The 25,904-nt window shown below is 45.8% G+C and overlaps 1 protein-coding gene across 2 annotated transcripts in view; it reads right to left on the reverse strand.

Moving 5' to 3' along the window:
- The window catches only part of Slit3 (slit guidance ligand 3), a 588,944-nt gene that overhangs the window by 136,759 nt on the left and 426,281 nt on the right, over nt 1-25,904 (reverse strand). For both annotated transcript variants that reach the window (XM_034504957.2, XM_034504958.2), the window contains exons 7-8: nt 7,274-7,345; nt 1,205-1,368 (exon numbers count right to left, since the gene is read on the reverse strand). In XM_034504957.2, the coding sequence (XP_034360848.1) occupies nt 1,205-1,368; nt 7,274-7,345 (236 nt within the window). The remainder of the gene's footprint in view (nt 1-1,204; nt 1,369-7,273; nt 7,346-25,904) is intronic.

Genomic DNA, 25,904 nt, shown 5'->3' on the forward strand with positions numbered 1-25,904 from the left:
TTCAGCTCCCGCCTTGAGTTCCTGTCCTGACTTCCCTCAGTGAGGGACAGTACGCTGTAAGATGAAACAAACCCTTCGTTGCTTCTGCTCTTTGTCTTATCACAGCAGAAGAAAGCAAATTAGAACCGAAGGGAAAGCAAGACATAGCTAAGAAGAGAAATACAAGGTGGGCTCCTTGTGTGCCCTGGCTGCCCTGGCTCAGCCTTTTAGAGATCACTGAATTCCAGTCCAGGATTGAGATCATGGTAAAGCTATGTGACTCTTAGGGAACTCTGAGTGTGTGTGTGTGTGTGTGTGTGTGTGTGTGTATGTGTTTTTTCCCTTCCTCCAAATCCCAGGACTTATCTCCACCTCTTTGCCACAAGAAGAGTTAGTAAAATTAAACAGAAGCAAACAAAATTTAGGGTCTGGTTTAAAAGCTATGCCCCTCCAGGAAGATCTTGGGTCACCTAGTCACCTCTCACTCCTGGAGATTTGAGCTGTCCTGTTCACATGTCTGTTCACGTGTGTGGTTCAGTTCTGAGTGCTCTATAGGCAATCTGGGTCCCTACTACACTCTAGTCACCCACAGATCCATGCGCTTGCTCAGTCCACTCTGTGGGCCTACTAAGCTGCAACAATCAAATACCGCTGAGCGCTCTCTTACTAAGTACCACACTAAGTGCTCTATAGATGTCATCTTACCTATTCTTCCCACCCATTCTCTGAGCCGTGTTCTAGCATTCTTTCTATCTCGGGTGAATGGTAACTTACCAAAGTCACACACCAGTAAGGGGAAGGCTAGGACTTCTGGCTAGACAGCTTTAGTCTACAGACTGCATCATCCCATCTCCATTTCTGTCACCCAAGCATCTGGGTGACAGAAGGGTTGTAGTCAATGCTAGTCAGTGCTAAAACACCTCCATTACACCTGTGTTCTGATGACATGACACACTGGTCATCAAATGTGAGGTTTCCTAGCACCAGGTGGCTACCGGGCTCAACACAGAGTGATTTGTGAGGTTATTTTTCCTTTTGCATCTTCTGTTCTAGATGTCAACAGCTTCTTTCTTTGAACTCCTTACTGCACACCTCAGCTGACTATGAGATTCCTTTTATACCAAGCTCTGGGATGGGTATGATCAGGACCAGGGTCGTGGTAAACAGGACTGATGAGTATGTGGATCTTAGCCTAGGAAGGGGAGAACAGGGAGGGCTGGCTCACCTGGACACACATACTCCTTCTTCTGCACATCTGCTACACTGAAGCCTCTCAGGTGCACGGGCGCCATGCAGAGGGTGAACTGGCCAATGGTTCGCCGCTGTCGAAGCCAATCCGAGAGCCAGGCCAAATGGCAGTCACAGTATAGGTGGTTGGAGTGGAGACGCCTTGGAGAAGGAGAGAGACAGAGAGAGATGCCATTACACAGAGAAGAGAGTGGGCCAGACCTCTGGTGACTGTGTCCCCAGCATGATAATTTTCACGAGGCTGTGGCAGCATTCATGCATATATGCATAGGGGGAAAAAAACCAACAAAAACAAACAAAACCAGAAGCCTTGGTCCTTTTATTACCATGCCACTAATATTTTCATGTGTAGGCCACAGCCAATGAGTATCCTGGAGGTTCTGTGCAATTTCTGTGTCTGAATAGTAATTCTGCCCTTGTCCTTTCCTGGCAAGCAGGCATCAGCACAGAGGAGTGGGAGAATGACATTATCACAGGGTGATGACAGAGAATGACATCACATATGTCAAGGTGTAAGTCAAAGCCGACAAGGTCACCCTGCTACACTGGAGGCGTGTAGGACTCATAGCTGGCCTAAATGGAGTTCTGTTTCTCCTCCTGTCTGTGCTGCTGTGTGACTGAGATCGGCTCCAGGCTCCTTCATGGCCTCTTAAGTGTCCTTTGTGATTCCACGGCATGAAATGTGGGGAGTTCTAAGCCAGTGCCAATTGTGAGTGTGAGACAGGGTGAGGAGGCACAGAAAGAGGTGTTTTCTGGGATGCTTCTTCTCTCTACCCCCTGTTAAATAAGGTGCTTCTCTGAGCAGACTCTCGGAATTCTTTATACTCTCCTGGTGGTGCCTGTCTCCTCCTTGTCGGGTTCTATTTTACCTGGAGGTTACCTACTATGACTGATCTTGGTGGCTACAGGAAGACTTCCTATCCATTCTAAACAGACTACAGTTCTTCAGTGGGAGCTGTGGCTCCAGAGCAGTTTCTTTCTAGAGTGAGTGAGGTTCCCTAGATGGGACCAGCCTGTTCCACTTCTGAGGGAAATTCCATCTGCTCAAGTGACTTGAACTTCCTTCTATGAGGTGGGAGGCAAATTGAGGCTACCCAGGAGCTTCTAGAGGACCCTCCTTAAGGACTTTTTGCCAGTGTTTCTAACTTCCATATTCCCTACAGGTGTTAGAATTGGAGGTGCATGAGTTTTAGTAGCAAGAGAGCATAGAGGTTTGTTGCAAATTTCAAATGGGTAATCCAAGACGTGCTAATCAGTCGGCTGTTATCTTGGGACTGTCGAGAGCCCCTTGTCAAGCTCATTAATACAGTGTGGCATCCCAGAGGAGTGGCTTGGATCGTGTCTGCTCTGTAATGAGAGAACTGAAGGGCCCTTGATCACATCCCACTTAGCACAAGGTCAACATTGCCAAACACTAGCCAAGTGTAACCAACTCAGGCTGGTGCTGGCTGAGCCTCTGTCACCAACAGGCACAGAATCCCAGCAGGCCAGCTCCACCGGGGCTGCTCCAAACCCTGACATTTCAGGTGCATTAAACGAACCCCAAACCTACATAAAATGTACTTTTTTTTGGAAAACATTTCTGCATATACTAGGTACCTCTTGTATTTCAGCGTAAGTCAGACATACTTTCAGAAGCTCTGAGGCCCTAGACATAGGAACTATAAAAGTCCTAACATACTTGGAAACTAACATCCTTTAATTTCCAAGACCAAACCTTCTGAGTTAATCCAAGCATGAGCTCCCCTTAGCCTGAGTTCTGAACATCATAAAACATTTGGGAAGGATGCTGTGGTCAAAGTCCCAAGCCAGTGGGAAAGACCTCAGTTAGAGGAGGGTAGGCAAGACTCTCTGCTTGCTAATGAGCATGACCGCTTTGTGCCAAGAACACATTTCCTAAACAGTGGGGAGGAGATGAGAGGATGTCCTACCAGCCCCTATCAGGAAGCAACGGGTGCCTGGGCAACTATCAGAGTGGTTCTGTGAGGGATAGGAGGAGCCCAGGGCAGGCTGCAGGGTAGTGTAGGCTGAGGGGAGGGGATTCTATTTTGTGCCACAAGACTCAGCCACTGATCAGCTTGCCTTCTATGTGCGCTGTTTGGTGGCATATAACCACCAATGCACTGATGGTATGACAACAGGGAAAACTTTGAGAAAAGTGTGCATCTCTGAGGTGGCTAAATCAGAAGTTCCCATCCAGAACCAATTGAAGGTGAGGGTTTAGCAGGACAAGAACGAGCTTTAGGCACGTCAGGGCTTCAGTCAGATGCTTTATTTCTGGGTTAACCAAAAAAAAAAAAAAAAAAAAAAAAGGAGGCTTCTGTCTGAAAGTTGGTGTTAGGTGGATTCTTTCTCAGCCCCAGCCAGCCAGCCCCAAATGACTGCTCTTCTCAGTCTTGCTATAGATGATTCTATCCCTCTGGCCATCTTCCCAAAGACTTTCTCCCTTCCAAAGTGCAATCACAGAAAAGTAGTGACCTCAACTGATACAGAAGCCACATGGAGCCTCAATCAGAAAGCCTAGCTAGGGCAGAGGACAGACTCAGCTCCCTAGGCTTGGGCTATTACTGACTGGAAATGATGGCAGGGCCAAGCTAGACAGATTCTTTCAAGCGGCCTTTTCACACCATGCTTGGAAGACAGGGTGGAGCAATCCCGTTGCAGATACTAAGGATACTTCTTGTTTGTTGGAGCATCTGGGCGTGCTAAACATGAGTGTGTGGTGTGTGTGTGCCTGGGTGTGGGGATGTGGGCTGCACTGCTGTGAGTACATGTGAGGGCCAGAATACATCCTGGGATGTCAGTCCTTGCTTTCTGAAGAGACAGGGTCTCTTTATTGCCCGACATCCTGTGTGTACCGGGCTAGCTGGCCCATATGATTCTAGAGGTTCTCCTGTCTCTACCTTCTATACTGCCCTAGACGCACCGGAATCACAGACCAGATGTGCACTGTCATGCTGGCTGACGAAACACTATCTTTAAAAATAATCAGGAGCATCGTGAAACTTGGCACAAGAAACTGCTAAAAAAAAAAAAAAAAAGGTTCAGATCCTCTGAGTGAGAAGGGGAATTATTTAATTACTTTGCACAATTTTAAGATGTAACAGTGATGACATTAGGGACCCTGGACCATGTGGAAGGCTTGGTCTCTCCTTGCACTGCTCACCTGGCCCCATGTTCTGTTTTTTAATCCCTCTGAGTGACGTGAGCTCTGATGTCAGGTTATGTGATGCTGACATTGGTTCTAGCTGACTTTGATTTGGGGGCAGCGGTTTCACCCTAGGCCTCAGTGTTACCAGCCGCAAAATGGGAAGGACTGTTCTGTGGGTTGAAGTAACTCACAGGGAGTGCTTCACACAAGGCCTGGTGCACAGCAACCATGGAATAAATATTCACTGTTAGTGTGTGTCCAAACAGTGTAGATTTCAGTATCTTTCCAAACTGTGGCGCTGCCTGTATGCAGCTGTTGCCGCCTATGGAGACATGAAAGCATCCAGGTGGCTGGCGCTCCTACGTGCTGTTCTGTGATCTTTTGAGACTGGACAAACCATATTCCACACGGATGAGACCTCCTCTGTGGAGCAGAAGGCGAATGAATACAAATGCCAATTTACAAAAGGTGCCTTTTAGCCGCAGATGCCAAATTAAATTTCCAACAAATCCTTTTAGAGAGGGGTCAGTGCATGTTTTTCCATAAAATGTGGTGTCCTGAATTCTATGTAAAAGCTTTCCTTTGGAAATCCCATTTATGACTTCCTTCCTCTCTTGCCCCCACCTCCTTCTCCAATACCAGTCTCCCACCCCCAAAGCTTTAATGACAGTGAAAGGGGGTTAGTCAGTGCACCCCCAGGGAGTTCCATACAGAGCCATCTCTGAATAAAACTAGAGAAAATGGCAGCCAGGCAGACAGCAAAGAGAACAGACAAGATTGACTGATTGATCGGAACTCATCAGATGGATATTTGGGACCACAGAGGAAAATCACAACATAAATGAGATAAGACTCCTTACTCACTTCCCTCCTCAACACACCTGAGCAGGCACTCAGGAGCCCAGGCTAGACACCCAGGAGCCCTGGCTAGACCTCCCCCAGCTCCTCTGGACCTATCCTTGCTCTGTCACTGTTGTTTTTAAACTGAAAAGGGCTCAGAGGGATGCCCATCACAGAGGGAAGCCCATCACAGGCTGTGTCAGCAGGCGCTGCATGGCTACATTCTACAGTGAGAACTTCTGGATACTCACTCCCTTGGGAGAGCAGGCCCAGTATCCTGAGGCTCACTTTTGATTTCCTGTTTTGAAACCTGGGCTTCATGCTTCCTTAATTTAATTGTGGTTTTAGAGGACTAAATGGCATCTCCTTAAAATTCAGTTAATGTACTGTTCCATTTTTGGAGGGAAGGAAAAATAATACAGGTTCCTAGGTGTGCTGTCATCTGAGGGTATCCAACAAGAATCTGGGGGAGCAGAGATGGAAACTGGTCTGGGATGATCATGATGGATAATAACTAATACTACTGTGCACATCCCACAATAAGCACATATCATAGTGTACCCTAACAGTGGATCCAACATAAGCATGTATTATTAACTCCTTGACCCAAAGCACAGAAAGATGAAGATATGTCCTAAGTAAGTAGTGAAGCCTGCATGTAAACTTAGATCTGCCCACTCTAAACTGCTGAGCTTTTCTTATTATTATCATATTATTTCTTCTTCTTCTTCTTCTTCTTCTTCTTCTTCTTCTTCTTCTTCTTCTTCTTCTTCTTCTTCTTCTTCTTCTTCTTCTTCTTGTTCTTCTTCTTCTTCTTCGTAGTATCTTATAATCTCTTCCTTGGTCTTGGTTTTATTCTTATCAAGAGATAAGCTCACTCTCTGAGGAACACAGTATCTTTTAAACTACAAGAGCGTGATGTCTCACTGCCAAAAGATTTATGGGCAAGACCCCAAGAGGTCGTCACCTCAGAGGCCTAGGCTGGTCCTGGGACTTTGTTTTTGGAAAGTTCCAGATGGTTCTGAGCTGCTGGTCAGAGAATTACTGCTTATAGGATTTTCCATTCTCTTGGCGTTTATGTTGCCTGTGGAGCCTAGATGAGCTTGCAGCGGTCAGCTCAGATTTCGAGATAACTGTGTGGTGACAATATATAATGCCATCTATTGTGTGATGATAATATATAATGCCATCTCCCGGGAGCTGGGCACTGGATGTGCTTAGTTGCATGTGCTCTTCACCACCAGCCCTATTTATAGAGGAAGGAAAAGAAGGCACAGCGCCAATTAAGGGCAGAGGGCATCTCAGTTCTTTGCTTTGGTCCTAAATGTACTTGGCTAAAAGCTGTCACGGGCTGGGCTGGCTCTCCCTTTGTACTGTGATTCGAACACTCTCAGAGATAAGAACATGGAGCAGGAATCTCTCTGGAAATGCCAAGCTGGGTTCTTCTGCTGCAAAAGCTACAAGCGGGTTGCTGGCTGAAGGCAGAGTGAGTGACCCACATAATCGGTCACGGGCTTGTTTCTGCACCATACAACCTGGAGGTTGAAGCTTACCCAAGACATTACAAGATAAAGCGCTAAGTGTATTCCAATATCCCCATGCTGCCCAGAGAGCAGGAGAATGTAGCAGGTAGCATCTTGGTGGGATAGAAAAAGGACAGAGACTACTCCTCCATTCCCAGAAGGGAAATAACTGCCACTGTCACATTAGAACAGAACCGCCAATGGGGTACGGCATGAGCAGAATCAATGCGGGTCTCACCAGCTAAGTTTTCTGTGTTCCTTGGCAACAGAAAGCTAACATATTTCCCATCAAACAACAAACACAGTACAGGAAGACTTCCCATAGTTTAAGGGTAACGAGAAACCAACAGCTAGGAAGCAGGGACGAACCATGACTCTGGCCTGCTCCTGACTTCACACCCCAAGTCCCCACCTGCTTTATGACTTTGGATGTGGGAACTGTGTGCCTAGTAGGTTTCACAAGCAGAGAGAGCAGCACCCAGGGCTGCTTAACATAGAAGGAAGGCGGGAAGGAAGCAGAGTCGTTACTCACAGAGTCCGGATCTTCGGCATGTGGTTGAAGCTGGTGACCAGGATGCGGCTGATGTTGTTATTGTTGAGGGTGCTGCAGAAACAGAGGAAAAACGTTATGAATGAGGGGCCCTGAGATGTTCATAGGCGCGGGGGAGGAACATATGTGGCTGTAAAAAAAAAAAAAAAATCCAACAGGTAAGAACCAGAACAGTCAAGTATCTAGAGACATGTGGAAACTCTGCAGACAATGGAGAATTCACAGTTCTGTTATTCATGTAGATTCCCCCACTGTCTGGAACAGTAAACCCATGACTAAGTCTTGCTGTGTTGGGTAGTTCATTACATCTTTAATTCTTTTTGCATTCAGAGATTCATTGTATTTCCAATCACGTGTATGAATGCGTTTGCGGGCACATGGGTGCTGGTGCCCACACAGGTCAGAGGCATCAGAGACCCCTGCAACTGCCAGGCATGGGTGCTTTGAGAGGAACCTGGGTCCTCATCGAGAGCAGTACACACAAAGAGTGGCTGAGCCACCTCTCCAGCCCCAGCATCTTTAATTCTTACAGAGACAAGTCAGTTACATACAACTGTTCTCTCTTAGGGAGAGGGAAGATCTGCCCTTTCTGGTTGGTAGTGCAGAACCCCCAAAGGAGATGTTACACTCTTGTTACAGATGATGAGGGGAGCTGCAGCCGGGCAAGGCAACTTTGTAGCTTTGCAACTGCTGCTCAGCACGCAGGTGGGATCTGACCCAAGCCTTCTCCCACTCCACCCTTCTCTGTTCAGCACACACACTGCCGGGACGTGATGCTACATTAATCAGCATTTGCGAGCCGTATCTTATCTCAGGAGGTACTAACTCTCCTCTTTCTGGTGCTCTCCTTGACCGTGGGTGGAGTTTCCGTGGGGGCAGTGTTAGGAACGGCTTGTCCCGTGGACAGAGAAGAAAACATGGAGAAAGACGTGAGCTGTACAACTGGATCTAATGAGATGAAGCTGCTGAAGAATTGAAACCAGGATCAAAGAAAGTACTGCCTCAGTTTACCCAATAAAAAGATCCATTCTGAAGCACGGAGGAGTGTGGTAGTGAGGGAAAGCTCTTTGCAGAGGTGTCGGCAGTTCAGGTCAGTGGTTACACATCAGAGGGGTGGCAATGCCGGGGAAGCCTAAGACTGGTTCTCTGTCTCTGACCCCACCCCTGCTTTCTTTGCATTCCAAAGTGCAAGAACTGGATTTGGCCTTTGGTCTGCACTTCATACTATCCACTTGCACCTGGGCCTTTCTTGTCTCTGATTTTTTTTTTCCAGAGACATACCCGATCCCACTCTTCTCACTAACCATGTTTCTCTTACTCTAGGACGCCATTGGTCTTCACTGGCTCAAGAAGGGGCCACTGCCCGTCAAGAAGTCAGGGCTGTGGGCTCATGGTGAATACATTGCCTTTATCTTAAAGCACCTTCTCTGTGAGCTACAGTCTCAGGACATGTCGTCTGTGTTCAGTAAATACAGATCATCAATTTACTGACCATGCTGGAGAGAATCTAGTCCTATCCTGGAGTGTTCAATTCCTCACTTCAACCTTCCAGAGAGAAAGGGTGCTTCATCCAAACACTAAACACTGTCACCCCATGCCCCAACCCAACGGGTCCTACAGATGACTTCTCCAGCCCTTGTGACCTTAGTCCCAAGCAGGGTTCCAGTGACCACATCTACCACAGAAATATGCTCCTCAAATGCCCTGGTCTCTCCATTACTTGGCTTGGCCAACAGGAGGAAGGTTGGGGTGGGGGCACACAGAGGAAAGGCGTCTAGCTCTTGTGCCCCCGGCCCTCTGACATTCAGTGTATACTCACTGTGTGTCTGGTACTATGTTAGGAATTCAGTAGAGATGTGCACATCCACTTAACACCACGTGTGTGTGTGTGTGTGTGTGTGTGTGTGTGTCTGTCTGTCTGTCTGCCCACCCATTCAGAAAGCCTTTAGAGTATTTTAATAAGGCAACACTAAATAAGAATTCATCGCCCCCATTAGGCTGGGCTCCCATTCTCTTTTGGATCAGGAGAGTAAGTCTCCAGGAGAGAAGCAAAGCTGTCACTTTTCCAATCACCTCGGAATTTCAGGCTCTACACTCAGGGGCCAGCATTATGTGCAAGGCAGTGCCTACAAAGAACAAAGCCAGGAAGGGAGCAGGTGAGCGCCAGGTTCAGATCCCACCAACAGAGCTTAGCAGCTACGGCAAAATAGAAAAGCCTCCTTGCCTGCCTGTGGCTAGGTTTGCAGAATGACTACGGAACAGAACTCTGAGCATCCTTTTCACTACTCTAAGGCTCAACAGGCCTAGTCAGTTACCCTCAGTGGAGTTCACAGCCAGCCCTCACCCACTTGGTTGCAGACGCGGGGCAGCTACACTCAGGCTTCAGCTGGAACAGGAATCCAGCAGTAGCCCAGCAGCAATGACTTATTAACGTATTACTACACTGATATTTAAATGTGAGCTGTAATGAGGGCTATAAAACATTTACGATAATAGCAATTATTCCAGAGCTCAAATGACTAAACACAGTATTCACACTTTCATGATTTGCTGCCTGAGTCTGGCTGGCCCAGGGATGTCAGAAGGTTGCTAACCTCTTAGACACACTGATTGCCTTGGAAGCCGCAGTTGCCGGTTTTTTCTTTTTCGCTAAGAAACACAGATTCCTTTGATTTCTGGTCTTGGCAGCTTTGGCCCAGGGAGGGGGAGCACCACGCTCTGTCTGGCTCTTAGGTCCTGCCTAAGCAGCTGGCATTCAACGAGAGAGTTGGCATAAGGTCCCCCAGTGCAGAGGGGCAGAGCCTGTGAACATGGGCCTCAAAGGCAGAGCCCTTATTAGAGTCTGGCTCTGCCGTTTATAGCCTACGTCACCGAGGATAACTTTCAGAATCTCATTACCTTTCTCCTTTGCAACACAAGAGTAATAATCATAATCTCACTGAGCATGAGCCTCTTATACGGAGGAAGGCTCTGGGCTGTGGTTCTGTGTCTTACCCTTTGATTCCGATCATCAAGGGGTGGAAAGGTGACTCCGTCGGTCAAGTGTGTGTCCTGCACTCATACTCACGAGAAGCTGAGGCTATGCCTAGAACTCCCACCGATTCCTCTTATTACCCGGTAAATCGAGAGGCAGTGTCAAGTCAAGACTTAAATCCAAGCAAGTGTGATCTCAGGAATGAGATGTGTGTAGGCTTCCTGTTGCTGCTGTAACAGATGACCAGGACTTTGGAGGCTTGAATTTATTCTCCTACAGTTTGGAAGTCCTAAGTCTAAAGTGGGTCCAGGAGAGTGCACTTCTTGGGAGTCTGTGGGGGTGGATGTTTGTTTTCTCCATATTGTAACTTGAAGGAGAGTCTACATTCCTTGGACCATGCTCCCCTCCTTGGGTCACTCCAACTTCTTAGGATCCCACTATGATTGTCTCCTCCCCCTTTTAAGGAGCCTAGGGATTACATTTGCAACATCTCTCTGCCTACAACATCTTTAATTTGGTCTCATTTTCAAGGGCCCCTTTAACTATGTAGTGTGACACCCACAGATTTCTGAGATGAAGATGTTGGGCTCTTTGGCAGGCCATTATTTAGCCAACCACTAATCCCCTTGAAATAAGGTAAATAAAGCACTTAGTGTGGGGGAGGGCTCCAAACTGACTTCCAGTGATTGTCGCTATTGCGACTGTGGCTTTTGGTTAGACCTTCCCACCATGGCTTCCCAGAGTCTCATTTGGGTACAGCTAGCACTCTGAGGTCAGCCCCACTTTGGAGACAAGCAGTCAGAGGCTAGGAAAGGCTGAGGGTCCTGCATGGGCAGCACACTAGCTGTTGGTGAATTCTGGACTGGCTGTTTTTTCTTCCCATCTTGTTTCCCTGACTCACCCACTGTCCTTTGCTTTCGGGCAAGCTTGCTACTGCCGTACAGCCCTTATCTGTCCTCACATCTACTCTGGACCCAAAGCTAGGAAATCTGCACCACCCTCCTGTCATCTCATGTTTTATAAGCCTTAGCAACAGAGAACATAAGGCTCCCTCTGCCAATGCCCCTGTTCCTACTTCCCCACAGTTGGCTGGCCTGTTCTGTGCTACAATGATCCTGTCAACCTCATGTATTTACCTCCATTCCCTTGAGAAGCCACACTGGGTCTACCTTTAGCCCCTTCACTTTGTTCTTCAGAAGCTATGTTCTTCTCCCAAATTATCCAGATAAGATTGGAGTTTTTTTTCTTCTCTAAGTAAATACTATTAATTCAGCATTTTGCTTTAGGTTTCAAGCTCAAATCTAGGGTTACATTTATTCTGTTAATTTCTCTCTGTCTCTCTGTCTCTCTGTCTCTCTCTGTCTCTCTGTCTCTCTCTCTGTCTCTCTCTCTCTCTCTCTCTCTCTCTCTCTCTCTGGATGAGTGTTTTGCCTGCATGCCTGGTGCCTGTGGGTCCCATTTTCAACCACCCCAAAGGACATTTGGTTCCAAAAGAACACGTCAACCTGAAACCTATCGGAAACATCTCCCCTCCTCACAGGGTTGAAATGACATTCCACCCCCTTCCACGTCTCTCTTGTTACGTCCTTACCCCATTATAAATGCTGTCTTCAATGATGAGGCCTGAATGCCAGCCCACTGGCTCTTAGGCTTTGTCGTACTTGGAGCACAGACGTCTAATAAAAAATGACCAATGACACACTTGCCTGTGGACCCCGTGATTGTGAGCATTAGAAAGGGTCTATTAGGTTTTTATTCCAGGGGCATCTACATGAAGGTTTACTACTATCTGTAACTCTAGTTATAGGGAATCTGACACTCTCTTCTGGTTGCTATAGGTACCAGAGATACAAAGATATATATACAGTTGAAACATCCATAGACATAAAAATAAATAATAAATTTAACTGATTTTTTTCAAGCCATAAAGAATTAGCTAGTTCACAATTTCTACCATACGGCACATATAAGACACGGGTGCCCTGCAGTTTCTAAGTCAAATGCTGGGATATTGTGTCAAAACAGGGGCTCACCCATAACAATGAGCCAAATCCCATCCCATAAGCTTATTTTTGTCAATAAAGTTTCATTGGTTTATTTTTGCGCTGTCTACGACTGCGTTTGTGTGAAGCCTAAAGTATTTACTGTCAAGCTCTGCCATTCTGATCCTGTGTCTGCCAGAGAATAAGTCCTGGTAAATCAGAGCTATTCAGGAAAACTAGGGGATTAGGTTAAAGGCATTAGAACTTAGAAACAAAAAGAGGCCCAAATATTTCTAGGAACCCAATGGTGGTAATTCACAGAACCAAAGGCAGAGAGTTAAACTCCTAGCCAGCACACCATGCTCCCAGCCTGGACTGACCCAAGAGTTTCTATACTTGTAGTGTTGTGTGGGGACCAGGACCGATACAAGACGTATCCACACTGGGCTGGATAGGGAATGGAAGTGAGCAGAGATTCTCAGAGTACAGCTCCAGACCAGCGACATTACCCAGGAACGTTAGCCATGCTTCTCAGCCCACCCGGAACTTCTGAGTAGAAATCTTTGGGTGGACCCCTGTGCTGTTCATTTTAACGACCCCTCCAGAGCCCACTTCTTTTTGTTCTCCTGGGGTTCAAACACAGGGTTGGAGGCATGCAAGACAACACTGATTTACTCGCCTTTAGTTATTAGTTTAAATTTTGAGACAGGATCTCACCAAGTCACCCAGGCTGCCCTTGAATTTGCAATGCTCCTGCCTCAGTCTCCCAAAAAGCTGCCATTATAGGTGTGTGCCACCACACTCAACTAACCTCACAATAGACACTCGCTGAACAAGGAGGGGAGCTAAGAACAGACTCTCCTGCCTGTAAATACACAGGTTAGTATACAGGATGACTGAAGACCTTTTTTATGGCAAGGATTGTACTTTCCCAACTAGGAATAGGGGGCTGTAACCACCACTAGAGAGATCTGGTGTGGCTTCTACTGCCTCTCCCCACTCCCAGCTCTTTATTGGTCTCTGCTGGATGCTAACATGTAGTTCTCTCTTACATCATTCAAGATAGCCATCTCTGATCTTAGAAGCTCTGACCAGCTACATCCACTCCACCCTGGCAACCTTAATAAGGATGACATTTCCCTCTGTCTCCTCCCATTAGGCCATCGCTTTATCACTCCGAGCTTTCTTGGCTCTGGGTGTAATCTGCATGTTGTGTGTCCATAACACCATGTAATTGGCTCTAATGCAATAATATTATCTGTGCGCGTGTATCACATAATTGCAAAAGCAGGCATCTGTGGTGAATGTAACGGCAGCCTCCCACTGGGCCAACTTTCCTGGGTTCTGAGAACCCCTCTGATATGCACCCCCTCCAGACAGCCAGACTCCTTGGGTCTGTCTGATGGACTTGCTTGGTAGACTGGCCCAGTCATTCCCTGCCACCAAGCAGGCTTCCTTCTCCCTAAGGCCAGATAAGTAAGGTGGCTCCTTCCCGGATGGTCACCTTGGTGAATCAGCAGCAGCCAATTTTATTTAAAGTGAGTCTGGACATGGCTGATGTCTCATGCCTGAAAGTTAGAACTATCTCCAACAGTGCTTCTGTTGAATTCATAGGATGCAGAACCATTTTCTGAGGAGCCTGCTGAGTGTAAACACTGGGGCTAGACCCTGTGGGAAACATCTAAACCACTGGCAAGGGGAATGTGAAACACAGCAGGGGTTCTGGCAGCCTGTGAACTTCAAGAGATGGGGCAGGGAGTTTGCCCGATTCCCCTCCCTCTTGCTTGGCTCAGGGAAGACAAGGGGAAGGAAACTCAAGTCTTTAGGGTTCTTCCTAAATGGCTGCTTCTCTTCTCTGGCTCGTATGTTATAGCAAAACTAGTTGTTTCTCTTCTTGCCTGGCAACTATCATGGGCCAGGAATCAGAACTTGTGGCTGGTGACCAAGTTCTCACACTCAAGATCCTAGCAGTGGAATCCTGAAGTGAGCCTTTGCTCACTCAGCTCCCTCCGATCAGCGTGTTCGTGGCATGTCTCCAAAGCCTTGGTCCTTAGAGAGCACACACTGGGCCCAGTGACCTTGAGATAGACACCTGTAACTAAGCCTGTACTGGACTTTGGCTACCCAAGGCACCTCTCAGTAGTCAGCCTTTGTGCATGACGCTCTACTGTTTCTCTTATAGTTAGGTGCGATTCGCCGTCTCTCTTAGCCCTGTACTGTTCTAATTTGTCCCGATGCTCTAGCCAACTCTAGAAGTCAGGAAGGAGGAAGAGATGGTGGTTAACCCTTTGGGAAAAATCTCAAACGGATGCTACATGTTCTCTCACGATCTCCCTAATTTCTGCTGCCGAGCTCAACCTGTCTGGAAAGAATAGCGCTTTGAGGTGGGACTGCCTAGAGTTGCCAGTGAAGGTGACCATAATGACAGTCACAATAGTAGTAATGGTGCTGATACTCTGTCTGCGTGGCCTGGGCACTGTGCACACACTATCTAGCTCATTTCTTTCTCCTAACGTCCAGAAATCCAAACCTTATGCTCGTTCGTTATCCCATTGTCAACTGTGTTCAGTACACACACTGCCGTTCTAGAGACTATATTCACCGTTCTAGAGACTATATTCACGGCCAGGTATGTTATCGGGGTCCGTGGTTGTCAGTATTCCATGGTACAGGTGGGTCATATTGCTTTGTGCTGGACTCTCCTCACTGGGGTGACAAGTCAGGGACAAGGTTCACTGCTCTTGTTCTCTGAAGAGGAAGAGTTTAGCTATACCAGTGTGGGGGAGCCATTGAGGCTGCATGCAAGAGAAGGCAATTGCAACCCAATGCCTTTTAAGGAAAAGGCTTGGTCAACAGGTGAAAATGTTACCAAAAATCATCAACAGCCCTTGGTGTTGAATAGGCTGAACGGGCGTTTACAAATACACCATAGAACCAAAAGCTGCTTAACCTAAGCCGATCTTTCTCCTACTGGACCGAAAAATAGGTCTCTGAGGTCAGATGAGGCAGGGGAAGGACGACAGGCAGCCATTGAACCTCCACTACCTACTCTGAGCGATCCTGGGTGCTACGTTATACCACGTTCCCTGATCTCCCTGTGGACCGTTTAAATTAAAGCTCATAACCATTGTGTGGGCATATAATGAAAGCAACTGATGCCGCACTGATTGGACCATTACTCTCAACTGTTAGAAAACACAATGATCTCACAAGGGGCCTTATTCACTGACGTATAGCAGCCGGGCTCTCATCTGACACCTCAAATTAGCAGCCAAAGCAATAACAGCTGGGGTTTTTGTCTCAATATTTGTACCCGACTCTAAAGTGATTTGGCACTGGGTGAGTGTTATTTTTAAACACACAGCGCTCACCGCCAAGTAACATTTTAAATGGTCTCCAGGTGTCGTGTAAAACCTACAGAAATAAATAAAAACAATCAGCTGCCAATTTGGGTCTTTGATGAGGAGGATTCCTTAACAAAAGGGCTTGTCTTCGGTTCTTCTTTCATTATGGATTCAGATTACAACAGACAGAAATTCATCTCCATCCACTCAGCAGAGCCTCCGAGTTAAGAGAGGAAAAGAGAAGATGCTTTGAAAAGTGTAGACAGGGAAGAGTAGGGGGGAGAGAGAGAGAGACAGAGACAGAGACAGAGACAGAGAGACAGACAGACAAGCCCTCACACGCTCACACGCTGCCATTTGCTCAGCCTGGCACCTGCTTGTGTAAGTATTTATCATGCCCTGGTGTCTTTGGTGAGGGCATGCTGAAGAATTCATTCACGGATACTAGCTGTGCTTCAGAATGGTCCAACTGCTTTACAACTTGGTTAACTGAGAACGATATGCCATAGGACGTAACGTGACTATGAAAGCAGTGGTCTTCCTATTTCCTTTTGTTGTCTATAAGATGAAATCTGGGCTGCAAAACTGTCCTATGCAGAAGTCAGGCAATTGCCACTATACTAAGGTATCTGCAGTAGCCCTCCAACTTCTGTAGGTGGGCAGATGAGTTTGGAATCAAGAAGAGAAGAAATAGATACGTTTTAAAATCTCAGCTGTACTTGGTGTCTCACCTAGTGAGAAAGGAAGGAGGATAGTGGTTACTCAATAACTGGATACCACACCATCTTGCTAAAGACAGCAAGACTGTATCTGCTTTTTAAAAAAAGATTTATTTACTTTTATTTTATGTGTAGCAATATCTTTCCTGCCATGTATATATGTTTATTGTGTGTGCCCCTGGTGTCCACAGAGGACAGAAGACCTCCTAGAACCAGTTACTGATGCCACCTTTATGTGGGTACTGGGAATTGAACCTGGGTCCTCTGGAAGAGCAGCCAGTGCTCTTTACCACTGAGCCATCTTTCTGGCCCTAGAAAGACTGTTTTATACTTCATTATATAAACAGGGCCTTGTATGTTTAGCACATGGGAAGATTCAGTAAACATTTACCGAACGGGTGGTTTGTTTAAAGGGTGGTGTTTTGGGCATCTTTTGATACAAATAAATGCCCGAATCGAACAGCCTTCTGTGCTAATCCAGGGGACAACTCAATTATCTACACGAGTGGGCTGTACAGGGACTGCAGTAAATGCAGCCTTCCTAAATGGATTGTCACTTAGAATTTTCAGAACCTGTGCTAAGCTGGAGCACAGTGTTTCCAGGATTTCCTTTTATTCTTTAAAGAGGAATGTGAATCCTGCAGGATTTTCATAGGAAATCTTTTGCATTTTTAAGATTGGCACCACTCACCTATAGAAACAAAATCCATAAATGAACCAAATACCTGGAAAGTAGATTTGGTTTACGGGAGCCAGGTTTTATTCTCTGACTTAAACAATGAACAATTTGAATTAGGACACACACACACACACAGTCACACACTCACATACACACACACTTTCACATACTCACACACTCATACACATAAGTATATACACATATTAAGAATAACTCTCTTGATGGCACACAGGAGCTGTGGTTAAAATTTTCCTCCGCATGTCATCCCCCGAAGGGCAGCTGTCTCCAGAGAAACATCCCTGCAAACCTACTACTCAGATTCCCTGTCTTTTAACAACCCAGCCTGATACAATGGTGTCTTCTACTCCATGGTTATTACTTGTGACAAACATCTCCAAGTTTCTGATCTTGGGAGAAGACTGCTCCTCCTGGCAGGTCCATCCCTGCCTGTCTAAGATTAATTCTACTCATCAGATCTATGGCTGCACACTGAGTCACTGCCTGCATACAGTTTGTAATAGAGCCACTTCAGAGAAACTACACAGTGGGCTTGTGGCTTTGTTCTCAGGCTGAGACCCAAAGAGATCTCTGATATTCGTAGCGGGGAGGGACTTTGTTGGAGAGTTGAGTACAATTCATACCTTGGCTTATCTGGGCTCACAAAAACAAGTCAGGGTGGGGCCTCTAGGATTTACTAATTGAGCCTCCAATCTCCAGTGTTAGCTGAGGAATGATGATGACCTGGATCCCCTCCCAGGCTACTCTCTAACTAAGCAGAGACACTGGGGTGGCCGTTTCTTAGGCAGTGGCCATATGCTTTGAAGGGCCTAGGAAAGCAGGGTGTTGTCCTCATGCAGAATGCAAAATGTTCCCTCTGGCAAGCCCAGGGATCAAGGGATGATGCTACAGACAGGACACAGAGTCTGGCTTCACTAATTTTTGTTTCCTGTCTGGTAATACAGAGAAGCAGACGGCCATAAAAAAAGCATTGGATAAGGAGCCAAAAACACTGTTTTCTGGCCTGGTTCTGCCATGAATTTTTCTGTAGCTACAAACACTTCACTTAACCTTTCCAGAGGGAATTTTTTTTTCCTTTTAAAATGAAGAGAGTTCCCACCCTTCAGGGTCTTTCTAGCCCTTAATTTCACTAATTCCAGGCTGGTGGGTGCTAACTGTAAAATTCTATTGCTAGCTTGTGAACAGCTTTCAAAACACAACTATAAAGTATCCTGGATTCCCAGCTGTGCACAGGGGTAGGACACCTGGCCAGACTCTACAAGTCACTTTCAGTCTCCAGAACTTGGCCTGTGACAACAGTTACCAACAAGGTTTCCTTTCTTTCTCTCTTTATGCAGATACCTGCTTCGGCTTCTGCGTGGCCAATAGGCTTCTTTCCCTAACTGGATCCCGTGTTTCCGACTCATGGTTGGAGCCAGATGAGGCCAGACAAGGAAGTGAGTTTGCCACTCAGTTGAGTATCTAGCAAATAGAAGTCATTCACAAGACTGAGAGAAGGGAACACTGGCCATCACAACTAATTCTCCAAGGGGTCTGACTTCAGTGGGGTGCAAATGTAATAATTATAATCCAGGATTTTTGAAAATGCTTCTTTTGAGAGGTATAAGATGTTTCAATTAAGGTAAAGGAAGTTCAGGGTGAAGAGAATGGTATAGCAATGGATTTACTATTAGGAAATGCTATTTAAGATACAATAATGGCAAGGGAGGTTTGGAGATTCAGGCCTGGAAAGAACTCAGCAACAGTGCGAAGGGCCTGCCTAGTGCAAACAGCACACAGACTGCCAGTTAACCTTCAACAGGCACTGTCCCATTAGGTGCTAAATGTGGATATTTAAATTTCCATTAGTTGAAGTGAGATGTGATGAAATAATTCATTCTCATGTGCATGGGCTCAAGAGTCACGCCTGACTTGTAGCTATCACATAGATCCCACAGATGTTGTAGTATCTCCCTCACAGGTAGGTCTAGTGGATGGAGCTGCCGGACATGACTACAGCCACGCGTGTGCCCGGTGTTCTCATGCCTTCCGACGGTCAATGGAGGCTGGAAACATATTATTTTATATAAAATCACGTGAATTCTAAATGTTGGGATTGGATTCTAATTTTCTTTTTGAAACAGGGTTGTTCTAAGCGTCTCAAGTTGGCTGGCACTCACCATGGAGCCCAGGGGGGATTTGAACTCCTGATCTTGTCTCACCTTCCTGAGTTCTGAGATTACATGTGTACACCAGAATGCCTAGCTCCACTAGTTTTTAAATAGTAGAAACAACAATAACAACGGTGCAAAACTCGATAAGAAGCCAGAACCTTACACTGGAGCCCCAGTCACCAAAACCACATGGCATCAATAGGAGGGCTTGCTTCAAAACCCTTTGTTAGTAAAGAACACCTCAGCTATCTCAGTACATCCTCTTTATCTAGGAATAGACACCAGTGCGTTTTTCAAATAACCAGCGTTCACTTAAGAGGGAAATGAAATCATAAGGTACCTCAGATTGCAGATTCCTTAAAGACTAAAAAAAAAAATGTTGGTTATTTAAATGTAAAAATTATTTTAGACCTCTGATTACTTTTTACTTTTTCTGAAGCTGGCATTCTTAAAACCTAGTTATTTTAAACATAGGACCTCTATCAAATGTCCCATCAGAGACTGAGGGACTCTGGAAGAGGGAAGGTGTCACCTAGCACAGGAGTGCTCAGAGAGAAGCCAGTGCCTGTCTTAGGAGGCTGAAGGCTGGATAGAATTCGCAAAATGCAATTTAATCCTGATAGTCTGGGGCACATTGCAATTTTCGGCATAGTGTCAAAAAAACCCCCTCATATTCGGGGATATTTTAAGAGTTTCATTAAGTAATGACAATTCTAAATTCAAAACTGTGTCGTGAGTAAACACCAATTCCAGGACTGTTAACACAAACGCGCAGCCCCCAGAGTAACCCAGCTGACGCATTTCGTAAATAAATGAAAACGAATCTCATCTATTAGAATACACCGACTTTCACCGTAGCTCTGATTTTGTTCAGTATTAAAAGTAAGAGAGGACTGAGGTGGCAGGGGGGAGATACCATTTAGCTGGAGAACTATAAAATCACAGGCAACGTGAGAAAGGGAAGTTTCTGTCAAACACCTTGTCCGACTTTTGACATATGACGACAGCCACACCTTAACTTTGGGCCAGAAGGCCATAGCATTCTGTAGAGGAATTGTGGTGTGGTGGGTCTCCGTGTAGTTTATTAATTTCATCCTGACTGGGCGTCTTGTACTTTAGCTGACTACCTAAGTCTTCATTTGCTTTTGTTAGGCACACGACATCTCCTTTAATCTACACAATAGCTCTAACGGATATGTGTGGATGCTCTCACTGTCCAGTGAGGACTGAACCTCTTTTATCTAGTTTGGTGACGATGGACTGGCTTCCAGCTTGTTGAGAATACTTGCCAGCCCCATGCTCAACCGTGGGGCAGTTCTGTCGACCCGTATGTGATGGTGATTAAGCTGGGTTTAAGTGTAGATCTGACGACCCTATCAACCAGATTTTCAAAGAGAAAAACCATGGTTCCTGCATTATTCTACACAATGGGAACGGCCACTGGCCACACCAACGTATTCGTGTCTTCCTATAGTTTGGGAATTATAGGTTATCATTAATAATTTTTAGTTACGTTATTATAGTAGAGTAGTTGAGTAGAGTAGTTAAGAGTTAGGTTTCATGCAGAAATGAAGCTGAACACTAGAATAAGAATTCCCTTAACCTGGCCAGTGTCACTTTGGAGAACTTAATTCACATTCTTTGATTCTCAGTCTCCTCACTGGTTGGGCTGGATTAATATAATCTATCCTATAAAGGTATGGCATACACTTAAGTAAAAGGTCACCCCTTAAAGTCTTAGCTTGCTGTCTAAAACATGCTTGAGAAGGAAAGGCAGATGCTCCAAAGTAGTAGATACTCACACACGGAGGAAATAACAATATCCCTATCAACTCATATATTAATCACCATGCTATGTAATATATTATTATGACATTAGTATTAACTGGAACAGAGGCAGCTCAGTTGAAGTGGAGGACAGATCTCCATTTGCATTTCACTCTGGCTCTTCTAAACTGGACTGTCCTTGACCACCCCAACATCAGTGCCTCATAGGACATCCCTCAGCTAGGACATCGCCACAGGCTGGAAGAGCATCAAGACTATTCATTTTTGCCATCTTCCTCTTGCACCAGAAAAAACAAAACAAAACAAAAACAAAAACAAAAACAAAAAAAAACAAAAAAAAAACAAAAAAAAAAAAAACAAAAAAACAAAAAACAAAAAAAACAAAAAAAACAAAAAAAACCTTTTCCCATTTATCCTTCTCTGTCTATGTGTGGGTATCATGTCTGGCCATGCCACACCAGCCTGGATGTAGCTGAATTGCAACTACTAGGAGTCTAGTGAACGTTGAGTCATGTTAGGATGCATGAACCCAATTGCTACTGCTTTAAAACCAAAGGGAATTTGGAGGCCAGCTTAACTCTTGAGAGAAACCCCACAGGGTATAAGTCATGAGGCATTCCTGGCTGTTCCTGGGGTGTCCTTGCTCAGTTTCAGGAGTTCCAGACTCTATGTCGCTCAGGTCTCTCTGTGTATGGCCATTCAAAAATGGCCAAATGCAAGCTTTGGCCCGAAGCACATCACCTGGCACTCTGCTGACACAGTGTATTTACACCTCAGGGTTGCCTGGGTTGGCAGTGAACGTAAAGGAGACCAAGTGGATGGTGGAGCAGAATGTAAGCAGGCGGAGGCTCCTTGCCCATGGATGACCACTGCAGTGCAGAGCTGTGGTCTCAGGGTTGCCAGCCGTGTCTGGATTTTTGAGAGACGCTGGAAATGTTAATGTTTATGTAGGTGGTCCCAATTTTTAAATGTGAAATGTTACTGATGTGTGTGTATATATATACACACGTATACATGTATATATACTTATAGAATAAAAAAAAATCTTATTTACCTATACAATATGGTTTGTGGTTTAGTCTGCAATGTCTAGTTTGAAAGTGAACAGAAAGTCTAAGGACTGGCCTTCGACTCTGTCATGGACATGTTTGCCCTTCTCAACCTCCTTCACATTACCAGACTGTAATGGTAGGTGGATCTTGAAAAGGCAAGCTGTGTTTATAGCCCCATCCTTGCCAGGGGTCTGCTTTGAACAGCAGCTGTATGGCACATACATACGCCCAAAGAAGGCCAAGAGCGCCGACCAGGGAGCCAAGACCTCTGCGTTCCAATCTCTCTACTAATGACAATTTACTGTCGACCTTGGAGACACCAAGACAAGGTGACAGGGGTACCCAGGGTGCAGACAGTATGGCTCTTCCTCCAGTCCCAGTCATTTTTCTCTACACTTTACCTGAGCAGTAGTTGGTCATTCTGGAGACCCCTAAAGGTCCTGCCAGCAACGGGTTACAGTGAAGTCACTGAGTTTCCCAAATTGGCAAGTACCGTAAGTAGAAACAAGACCTTTAGACCTGTACACGCTGATCAACTATACACCACGGGATCTCTATGTTATTCAGCTGGTCCCTAGGTGTGTTTTCCTGACATCTGTAGTCTTGATTTTTTTTTTTTGATAATTATCTACTGGAATTCCAACTTGTTAATTTACTCTGAGGATAATATCTGAAAATATCTTTTTATCTCTTATAAACTACAGGAAAAAAAACCCAAATATCTTATAAACTAAGATTCTTAGTGTATGTGTGGCTGTACCTGTGTGTGTGTACACACAGGTGGAGATCAGATGACAACTTTGGGTGTTGTTTCACAAGCAACAGTCATCTTGTTTTTGAGATGGGGTCTCTCACTGGCTTGGACACTCCAAGTAGGCTAGGCTTGGCTGGCCAGCAAGCCCCAAGGATGCACCTGACTCTGTCTCCTCCAAGGCTGGGATTACAAAGGTCCAGCTTTTTAAAGCCAGAGTTGTGGGGATCAAATTCAAGTCCTCATGTTGAAAAGCAAGCATTTCACCAACTGAGCCACTCCCCTGTCTCATTCTGTTTCAACTGTCTGTCTTCTCAATTTTTAAAGTACAAGTTAAAGTCTCTGTTGTTGGTTTTCATTCAGAAAGAGATGCTGTCTTGAGGGGGAGGCCTGGTCTCTCTGAGAAGTGCCTGGACCGTTTACAACTTAGCTGCCAGGGCTGGAAGCCTAGCTCACAGTATCCTGACCACAGGAAACTCAGAATGCAGCATCGGCATGCATGGCTGCTACACAACACAACCTACATGGTGAGAAGAGTTTATGAATTGCAAGATAGAAGATGTGCAGGTCAGGTGGAGGTGCAAGGGTCATCGGTGGAATAACAAAGGGAGGGCAGCCTCACGGAAGCCTGTGCTTCCCAATTAAGACCTTTACATGCCATGGAATAAAATCTGTAGTGTGTGTGTGTGTGTGTGTGTGTGTGTGTGTGTGTGTGTATGAGTTTGTGGAACACGAAGCTCCTAAACTGTTGAGTGCTAGAGACAATGATAGTAAGACCAAATCGTCCCTGGAATTACAATGTTAGTAAGTTAAAAAAAAAAAAAAAAAAATTCTTTACTTTCCCCTGCACGTTTGATATATCTAACACTTAGCAGGGCCTTGTACTACAAGAGAGCCTCACACTTTGAGGGGCCTGTTAGCTGGGCCAAGGGAGTGCCAAGGACAATTTTGCACGCCTGTGGGAAGCTCTGACAAGAGGCACTGACAGCTTGCCTTGGCTCAGCCCTTGGAGAACACTTCACACCACCCTGCGGGCACACAATGGCCACGCTTCAGGGGCCTCTAACATCTCCAGCCTTGGCAACAAGGCTGCTGAGGCAGCTTGGTACAGTGGTCACAGAGACTGGGCTGCTTATTGCTCAGCGGTTAGTTGGCTTCTCTGAGGGGAACTAGTGTAAGAGGAGGGTGACAGGAATAGTAGCTTCTTGGAGGGAGAGCTGAAAGCAAGCAAATAGATAACATGAGGGAGTGCTATGATGGGGGGTGGGGTGGGGAGGCATAATGAAATGCCAGCCCTGGCCACTTTGCCATTCTTCCTCCCCTGTCATCACCTGGGTTTCCTAAGGTGCCAGCCTTAGGAAGTTTCATCTGTACTACACTTCCTCCTTACTCCCCTCTCTGTTGACTGGAAAGCACAGGGTGGCATACTCTTTCTTTGTTCACTACACCCTGAGCTGAACATTCCTCATGGAACACAGCCAGCATGGACAGGAAGGTGGGACCTCTTACCCTTTTCCATTCTGGCCCCAGACCTCGGTCTCCTCGCGGTGGGTGGTCAGTCCCCTCTTAGATTCACCTTCTGAGTTCAAGTTCAATGTAATAAATACAACCAACTTTTCAATACAAAGAAAACTGATGGGATTTCCTCCCACAGGAAGGGGGAAAGTACATTACTGAGTGTGAAATCTCCTGAGTGGTTGACTTCACAGACTTTTCTTAAGCGAATCTCTAGAACTTTCTGAGAGATAAGCATGTCCTGATTTCATATCACACACTGTGTAACGTTAGCATATCTCAAACTACAATACTCTTTTTAATGTGTAAGATATTATTTTTTTCAGGATCCTAACATTAACCTCTTTAGGGCTAGTGTATTTTGAAAATATTCTTTATATCTGAAAAAATTATTAATGTGTAAATGCCTCCACTTAGTTACTGTTCATTGTTTCATTGACAAGATTTCTGATGGTGTCTAATATTCGGTCACAAAGACGTGCTATAAAATATCAATGTGTAGATGATGCTTGCAAGGTCTGGGTGGGGGAGGGAGGCTCCTTAAATGGAGATGTCAACTCCGGCCAATTTTGGAATGGTTCACCATTAAGATGAATGTCTTCAAAGCCCCATGCCTCTGCTGGAAATTAAAACAAAAAAAACCATGGGATAACTGATTATGATTAATTTTAAGTGCTTAGCCATGTGAAGCCAAACGAGCATCCTTAAAACAAAGCTATTGATCTGGCTTTGTTTGGGATTGAGAAGATAAACTAATCAGGTCCTGCAGGCCTTCTGCAATGATGAGGAATGAGGAGCTGGATTGGTTTTTATCATTATCATTATTATTATTTTGGTCATGGGTTTCTGGGTTTTAACTCAGCAACACCTGATATATTTAGGTATCATGGGTCCCCCCCCCCCCCCCCACCACCACCACCGCCGCCCAGCAAATAGCTGAGAAGAGAGGAGTTGTCTAAATGTGTCCTGGGCAGGAGTTTGATCAGGATGAAGACAGGGAAGAGAGAAATAGATGTGGGAAGAGCAACATTTAGAGTCCCTTCTGTGTGGTCCCGTCTCAAAGGTGAGGAACGCCCAGAGAGGTCACAGAGCTTGACCCAAGTCCACGGCTTCCTAGTTCCCGCCCACATGAGTCTGTTCCTAAAGCTCCTTTTCCCCTAGAGACTCCCTCAGACACCAATTGCTGCAGAGAACTAACCAAGGGGCTGACAGGTCACCACAGCTGTTTTGAGGCAGCTGTGACTTCCATGTCTTCAGTTCTTCCCGAGGAATTTTCTCATATTTCTCGTTTTCTCTGGCAAGGAGCAAAAAGGTTCCTAACCGACCTTTCAGGCTTTTCCTGAAGGCAGGGGAAATCACGCCTCCCTTCTCAACTCCAGTTTCCCAGGAAGAGAAGTCCTGGGTTGGGCTGGCACACTCTCCCACAGACATGCAATTGTTGCTGGTTCTGGGGTCAGAGTTTGGGTGAGGAGAGACCATCCATCTTAGGACTGACAATCTGACCTCTCCTGTCTGTGGGTCTTGTCTTTTCTACGCCAGGAATCCTCAGCTTGCAACCCATTCCAAGTAGCTTGCAGCATCAGCATCCCTTATATTTCCTGTGATTCCTCCTAGAATCACCTTCCTCCCTTCTCTCTA

The sequence above is a fragment of the Arvicanthis niloticus genome, chromosome 6 (genome assembly GCF_011762505.2).
Source record: "Arvicanthis niloticus isolate mArvNil1 chromosome 6, mArvNil1.pat.X, whole genome shotgun sequence".
NCBI classification, from domain to species: Eukaryota; Metazoa; Chordata; class Mammalia; order Rodentia; family Muridae; genus Arvicanthis; species Arvicanthis niloticus.